Source organism: Cyprinodon variegatus, unplaced genomic scaffold, assembly GCF_000732505.1.
Source record: "Cyprinodon variegatus isolate N-32 unplaced genomic scaffold, C_variegatus-1.0 Scaffold640, whole genome shotgun sequence".
Lineage (NCBI taxonomy): Eukaryota > Metazoa > Chordata > Actinopteri > Cyprinodontiformes > Cyprinodontidae > Cyprinodon > Cyprinodon variegatus.
Window position 1 is genome coordinate 98,510 of NW_015151093.1, and position 8,745 is coordinate 107,254.

General features: G+C 35.5%; 1 protein-coding gene across 1 annotated transcript in view; it reads right to left on the bottom strand.

The window, feature by feature from the left end:
- Positions 1-8,745, bottom strand: part of mei1 (meiotic double-stranded break formation protein 1) — a 120,686-nt gene that overhangs the window by 82,459 nt on the left and 29,482 nt on the right. Inside the window, exons 10-11 of the mRNA XM_015393411.1 lie at positions 6,165-6,264; positions 396-530 (exon numbers count right to left, since the gene is read on the bottom strand). Coding sequence (XP_015248897.1) covers positions 396-530; positions 6,165-6,264 — 235 coding nt within the window. The remainder of the gene's footprint in view (positions 1-395; positions 531-6,164; positions 6,265-8,745) is intronic.

The window sequence follows — 8,745 nt, forward strand, 5'->3', positions numbered from 1 at the left end:
TGTACTTCTATTCTAAATAGGGAATGAATCCTTAACGCTTTCAGATGAGGATGCCAAATTAACTATTGCATTTACATTTTACCGAATCAAAGCAATCTGTTTAAAGTTTTGGATTTTTGAGTAATGGAATAAAGGTACTACATAGAGCCCATACTAATGATATTCATAAAAAAAAAAAAAAAAAAAACAGTGGTGGTGAGAGAATGCAGTACTTTAAAGAAAATAGTCAAGAACTGAATTAAGCAAAGTAGCATGAATTTTATTGTTCATATATCTGTTTAACTTTAAACTAGTTTGTAACTTTGGAAAAAAAAAAAAAAACATAAAGCATGTATTAGTATTTCCTGGATGCATTTAGCAGCACACATCTCCTCAGTTTGAGTGTTTGTGTATACCTGAACAAAGCAGCTGCAGCTCTGACGGCCTGTGCAGCGACCAGCAGGCAGGAGGCGGAGACACCACCTTTCACAGCCTCTGACACCGCCACGAACCCTGAACCGCTGGGGAACAGGTGTATGCTTTGAGGCTGCCTGGTCAAACACATAAAACACCCATAAGACCATTACCAATTAGGTGCAAGTTACACAGGTTACCAAATCACTATTTAATATCAGGTCATCTTCCAAGTGCTGTGTTTGTTTTGATATAACAGAATGCTAAAAGAAGAAAGCTAACAAACAGCAGAAATGTTTCCTCTGCCAATTTATGTGTTACTCAAAGGCTTGCTGTGTGGACATGAGCACCATCCTCCTACGTCACTTATAGCCATGCACTCATGTTCACAGTGTTTTCTTTCCTTGAGGGTAAGCAGAGCACACATAATAAATAAATGGCATTGACCTCTTAGCATTACAAATATCATCCAGGTTTGCCTTTACTGTACGATGCACAACCATAACAGCTTTGGAAGGGGGTCGCTGTTGACACAATACTTTCTCCAGAGAACATCCTAAATAACACAGGCATGCACAATGTCATGCGTGCAAATATTTCAGATCGTGCTGTTAAACTGTCAAACTCCAAAACAAATAAAACCTCATCGCTCATCAAAATGCAGAACCACAGTATTTTATCGCTAAACTCTGGTTAGAAAAAAAAAAAACCTCCCCCACACACCCTCATCCACCCACATACACACTCCTTCTGGCTTGTTCAGCACTTCAGTGCTTAAGCGCAGCTCTTAAAGGACAAATTTCTCTGTTAGATTATTAAATCTTTTATCCCTGCTATCATTACCATGTGACCGCTGGCATTCCATTAAAATCATGTCAACCTTGCAAAAATAGGGCGGTGTTTTATTAGCTGGCGATACATTTTCAATCATGCAGACACCAGACAGTTCATTTGGATCCAATTAAACTCCCCAGTGCACTGTACTTAACGTGTTTTACAAGAAGTCACTTCTCTCTGCAAGTGTAGCTGGAGTTGCAGTTTGAGGTCAGTTTTTGGGCAAGTAATCAAACTGTAATTTACATATACTGTCAGATATGTAAAATCTAATTAAGTCTGTAATAAATCACTAAAACTGTGACTTTATGTAAGGAATATCTTAATGTTCTTCAAAACATCAGAACAGAAAGACACATGAATAAGTAAGGGGCGGCTTTCTTCCAACTGACCAATTAACATAGAGGACAAGACAGAACGTTATGCTAATGTCAACAAAGGGTGCATATTAGGACTTGGCAGTGCCAAATGCAGGTAAAAGCATGAAGATGCAGGGCAATTTTATTAAACTGAAGCCATAGTGGTGGGTTTGCAATTTAGAAAATAGAGCCAGAAATACTTGATGACTTAAAGATCCCTCAGCTGCTGCCAGTCTGAGAGAAATTCAACTACTAGTAGAGGAGGAAATTATCAGTCATCTGGTGTAACATGTTGTGTTAAAATGATTGGCAAATACCACCAAACTTTTTTTCACTTAGATAAATTCTCTGGCTTTTTTTTTTTTTTTTTTGGAGAGATAACAGTTAGTGAGAAATGACTAGCTAAATTTGGACGTTTCGTAACCCTTTTAATAATAGATGATTCCAGGTAAGTAGCTTTAATAAACAAGCCCAAGGCCTGAAGTAATAAAAAGAAATCCATCACACACACAAACAAATATTATTCAGGGTTTCCCCCAGAAAACTGGCTTAAACTGCTGGTAGGTGTTTATCAGGTAGAGCCATCAGCAACCAAAGCGGTTGTTGTTAAAAAAAAAAAAGTTAGAGGTAGACATGAAATTTTAGAATATGAGTATTTAGTTACATGATATTGTACGATATTATTGAAAAAACAAAACCATAGAATCCTAAAACACCATACTTGTAAAACACTTAATAACAAAAACTACTCAAATAAATATTGTTTAGTAGACACAGTAACCTGTGTAATGCTGACAAAATGTACAAGTAAAATAACTAAAAGTTAACATAAAGTGGAACCAACGAACCGATCACTTCAAGGTCAAAGCAACTGCAAAGGCTCAAAGGCTTCAGTCACTGACAAATATAGAGCTTTAAATGGCTTATATATATTTTAAAATATTAAGGTATTTTTTGTTTGCTACTGGTATGAATTATTTTTACATCTCAAATACCAATGCACACACTGAGTGTATATGGTGCAGTGCAAAATATGTGTTTAGCACATCTTAGCTATAAGTTTTACAAGGAGCTTTAATGAAGACTTGGGATCCTTAGAGAAAAACACTAAAATTATAAAACAAAGTTTATCTAATTTGAATTTAATAACAACTTTAACTTAACGTTTTCATACCATACTAAAAAAGCTTACCATGCTGGGTCTAGTCATCTAATCATGTGCAAGTTTAAATGGATGGATTAAAACATGTGGCATCATTTAAAAATCCCAGCCCTCACAAAGTACTGGCAACGCTCCTAGATGGCTCTGCCTCATTTAACATTAACAAGCTACACTCAGGTTCGATGCGCACCGACTTGTCACCAGGTAAACCACTGTTATCCACATCTTGTTTTAGAAAAACAAGGTGTCCAACCCTTTCTTTGTGACATGCTGGGTTATTTAAAGACGTTGGTGTCAACAGTTAGAGAACCGCCAGCTGTCTTCAGGGCTCTGTTTTTCCTTTCATCTGTCCTTGGAGCAGTAGTCAACAACATCTCCATCCTAGTTGTAAAATTAGTTTGACTGCTGACACATTGGCCCGCTCCAGTAAATGAAGCAAATAGGGAATTTTAGATGGATCTGGCAGACCTACTGGGACACTGCCAGTCAAACGTAAGCTGAGCAATTCTAACTCTGGGATCTGGATAAATTAGTTGGGCTTTTCAAACTCCAGTTCAATGAAGCTGAGCAGGCAAATGTTAATATGCAATTTGGCAATTTTTTTCCCCCCTGAAATAGATTGAAGATTTAAAGTATTGACTACAATAAATAAGGTTAAAAGCAGATATGTTTTATATTAGGTTTAGATATAAATCCATTGACTTTATTTTTAGGTTTCCTTACCTTTCTTTCACTCTAAAACCTTTTATTTGTGTGTGTTCAAGAGCTTAAGCAGAACAACTATAGACAATTACTTTCTCCAGAAATGGCACTCAGGGATCAATTATATAGAAAAGGTTAAAATTAAAGGATAAATAAAAAAACAACAACTTTGAATTGCCTTAAGGTAAAATTGAAATAATTAAAAACATTTAAAAATTCAGCCTAATGAATTGTGAAGGAGACTGGACCTTTTTAGTTGCTTTTACACAATTAGCCATTTTAAGTATAATTTTTGTACTTCATACTAAAGGACATGAGTAAACTAAAATAGACTTAAAAAAACATTTCACTGAATTTGACACATCCTTTTTCTTCTAATTTATTCTCCAAATAGCTTATTTCATCATGTGACTCAAAACATAAATCTTTGGACATTATTTAAAAGCCTTTCTATTTCATCTTTATCAACAGTAAACCAAACCATTTTGCTAGAATATTTTTGGACTGTCAACTGTTTTTGGACTGTTTTTGCTGTTCACATGTTACAGGATTGTCTAAATAACTCACAGACATAGTTGAGAGCAATTTTTGTACACCAAGGAGGCGTGACTCTATTACTCCCATTTTGTGCAGCCTTCAGTGGCTTCCTGTTGTCATTTTGGTGAAATTTAAGGTTTTATTGATTGATTTTAAGTGTCTAGACTCTATGGGACGATCTTACTTAATTGAGCTCTTGAAGCCCTTCCCTCCATTCAGACTCCTGAGGTCAGCCCACCAGCTTTGCTGGCTTTCCCTAAAGTCAGGTTAAACCCAGACAGTGGAACAGTCGCCCCCTGCCTGTTATGCTCTCATTCAGCACCTTAGTTTAAAACCAGGCTGAAAACGCATCCTTCCAGGGCCTTTAACTACAGTTCAAATAAAGAAAGACAAAAAGGAAAAATGAGCACTTAATTTATCCAAGTTTTTTGGAAAATTGACAAAAAATTAAATAAAGTATGTCCTGGTTTTTATGCATATATCAGCATTTTAATAGCAATTGTTATTATTGTTTAAATTGTTTTTGGATCCAGCATAGTTTTATTTCAGGGTTTATACAGGAATGAGTAACTCTAATTTAATGCTTGTTAATGCTTTTAAAATAATTTAAATATATATATATATATATATATATATATATATANCTAGAATATTTTTGGACTGTCAACTGTTTTTGGACTGTTTTTGCTGTTCACATGTTACAGGATTGTCTAAATAACTCACAGACATAGTTGAGAGCCGAATTCCTAGTTTATCAGCTACTTTTGTTGAAATTTGCATTTTCCCCATTCTCTAGATTTTTCACCGCCTCTGGCTTCTTTTCTAAACATACGGCTTTATGATCAACCAGGAGCTGTTCCGCGCAAACATATCGCAATATAATATACCTGACGAAATTGTTTTTATAAACTTTTGGTTTTTTTTTTAAATAAAGCATTTAAATGCCATGATGATCATATTCAATGAATTTTAATGCCAATTAAGGCCTTAATGACAAAAATAATAATTAATGACATTTTATGATTTTTAATGACCCGCAGAAACCCTGTATTTATATTTTAACCCTTTATCTACCTGTGATGTGATTGCTGTGAAGCACTTTGATAAGCTAAGGTTTCAGGGCCTGAAATTATTATTATCTGACCCATCCCCGCAAATACGGTTTTAATAATGTCAGATTTTCCCTCTACAAAAATCACAGCAATGTGTAGCTACTAAAGCGAACGTTTTTGGATTTAGACGAAGAAGAAGGTCTCCGCCATTCACTGTTACGCACTCTTCTTCTTCTTTCCTTTTTTCTTCTTTTCTTAGAGCACAGTTCAGTTTTTGGTTAGCACACCAGTGTTTTTCATATTGAATTTTTATATGTTATATGTTATTTAATCTGTATTTCATTTTATTTTTGTCTTCAACATTTAAAATATTCCAAATATGGATCGCTGGCTAAAAAGCAAATCTATCAAAAGCTGTCCATCTGTGAAATGTACGGTCTGGGACCCTTTACCAGCCAAAACTGTAAAACATCAACTGTGCGCCCTCACTCTGGCGGCGTTTCTCCCACTGCAGCAGTGAAAAGCAAACTTGAGGCAGGCACAATGTCAAAAGCTATCCACGATGCAGAAGTGCAGCCCGAAGATGAAATAACGGGGCTTCTTAAAACTGCTCACTTTGTTGCAGAAAACAAAATGACCAAAGCAAAATGTTGCATATTTTTTTGCATTGATCTGAGGTAAGAACATATTAAGCTGCGTAGTTAACCTTCAAAGTGTTTTCCCTGGAAGGTTTTCCATCCTAAAAAAATAAGTTCTTCCTTAACCCCACCATTAAGCGGGGGAGAAAAAAAGAGATCATGCAAGGGAAACAGCAAGAAAGGGGTGCAGAAACAACAGCTAGGAAGATAAAAGATTGAAAATGAAAACCACATATTAATCAGAGGTATGATTAGCACAACATAAGACATGTAGTCATTAACTAATAATCCTCCCCAAAATGTATAAATGTCCCCCACTCTTAAGCATACGAATTTCAATTTCAAAAGAGAATTTCAGGTACTGTGGTTTTAGTAAATTTGCAAGTAAACCTCGACTTGAAACCTTGGCTTGACTAATTTAACAGATAAATAAATATTACATCACAACAGCTTATAAAAATACTTTTTTAAGGAGAAAAAAAATCACCTTTCAAGTATTTTAGTGAGAAGTAGAAAACCTTGTTTTGGCACCTCCAGGTTGGTCAGCTGCAAAGCCTCCTTCAGACTGCGCACCAGGTGCTCGATACCTAGCACACACGACAAAAACACAACTGGTGAACATAAGCAGCTAAAAACACTCGTCTCATCTTGCACAAGTGTTCTGACATCCTACATATTATAAAAGATCAACTAAAACCTTCTTTTCTTTACATACATCAGATTGTATGCACTTAGGAACTCTCATTTTCATTTATTTTGTGCGGCGGCAATGATCCGTGTTTCTAATTTACTGCTACATGGACGCTGTTATAATGAGCTCCTTTTCATACTGATCTAGCAACAGAATCCAGCATCAACACAGTAACAAGCAGCAGATATTTTCCCTGCTTACATATTTATTCTGTACTGGCAGCAATGTTCAGTCAGATTTCAAGGGTTCTTGTTCAAAAACATATATAAGAAAGGCATAGGGAATGCATGAAGGACCACCAGAATAAAGACATTTATCTAAGGTTCCAAGGACGCTATAGAGATGGCATTTTGCTTTAAAAATGGCATGGACAGAAAGCAGGATTTGAATTGAAATCCTGAGACCCCTGACATCACACAAAATCAACAATCATATCTCATGGGGTAATGGGACTCCTGGTCCCCATTAAAATGACTGTTAGGTTAATTGGCTTGTCTAAATTCTCCTTAGGTGTGAATGTGTGTGCGTGAATGGTTGGTTGCCCTGCAATAGGCTGGTGATCTGTCCAGGATGAACCCCACCTCTCTCCAATTGACAGCTGGATATCGGCATCAGCAACCCTTGCGACCCCAGCAGGGATAAGCGTGACAGAAAAAGGAGGGATGGATGGAAGTTGTATGTACGCACGTGTTAATGTGTATATGCGTGCTCACTTAATATGCATAAACTAATTTTTTTTGCTCACTTAATTAACTTTTTGAGTTGCATGGACTCATAAATTAAATATGAACCAGGAAGACTGTTGGTTTTAAGGACTACAGGAAGATGAAGGGTTAGATTTCAATTTCACTTGCTAACACCCCTTCCCTGAACCCTGCACTGTATTGCACTTCTATGATTAAATATATTTTCATGATGTAGAACTCTTATTATTTCATGCAACTTAGGCTCTGAAAAGTAACTAAAATGGACAGATGAAAATATATTGATTGTATTGATTGGTTTATAGTAGGGCTGAAACAATTAATCTTGATTAATCGATTATTGAAATAATGGTCAACTAATTTAGTAATAGATTAATCGTTAACTGGAGTGTAGAGACTCTAAAATATGACTTAAGCTAACAGAGGAACAACCTTGAGCAGCAATTATACCAAAACATTTTGCATTTAATATAAAAATATTTTTTGTCTGTCAATATGCTCTAACCAAATTCCTCAAGTAGAAAAGTTTTAGTTTCCCCTGGTTTAATTTCGCAACAAGTCTTCTTTAAGGAACCTTTTGCTATCCGATTATTAATTGATTAATCAAAAAAATAATCAACTGGCTAATCAATTTGCAAAGTAATCGTTAGTTTCAGCCCTAGTTTATAGCACTGCCTCTTTGTTCCTTGAGAATCTGTTAACTAAAACCAGTGCAGTTCACCAATTTCTCCCTCTCCTGAAAAGATCATATCCTTGAACCAAAAAAAAACACAGTTCTATAAATTAATATTCGTGATGACCTTTTACTGAATCTAATCGTATTTATTGTAAACAAAGTATCTTAATGAAAGAAAAGTACTATGTTGGATGAAGTTAGGAGAAACAAAACCTCCTGCTTGCTGGAGAGCTGCAGCTCTTGGCAGGACATACCAAACCTTTCATGATCTAATCAATCACTAGTCTGCGTACTGTGTTACATAAAGACGATCCAACAGCAACAATAACTTGAAACACTATATACAAGAAAGGACTGATCATGGCAGAAAAACTCTCCTTGATGGAAACCTTTTCCATGTCAGGATAAAGAATTTCCAAATCAAAACATTAACAAATTCAGTCCAACAGCACAGCTTTAAACAAGTGAAATGATGAGCAACAGTCTCAATCCAAGACTGAGGTTTAAGGATTAGTTATTGTTTATTGTAAATGCTTTAACTTTAACTCTGATCCTTTTTATTTTGCATAATATATAGCTTAACGCAAATAGCGGTTATACAGTAAGTATTTCAGTGTATATGTGTGTTTTATGACATATTCAACTGTGCTTCATGGAGTAGTGATCTGCCCTATTACTATTTTTCAAGGCTGCATTTTTAAAAGATGAAATTGTCCAGTGAGCTGTTTCCAAACAAAATTTATTTTTGTTTTACACTTGTGTAAACAAAATGATAAATAGAATATGTCTAAAGTTGAATGGAAGACATAAAGTCAATGAAGTTATTGTGCTTTTAGCCAGAGATTGCAAGAGTACTCACTTTTCGTACTTGAGTAAAAGTACAGATACTTGTGTTAAAAAATACTCTGGTAAAAGTGGAAGTACTGATTAAACTTCTTTACTCAAGTAAAAGTAACAAAGTACAGGCCTGTAGATTTACTTAAAGTACAAAAGTACA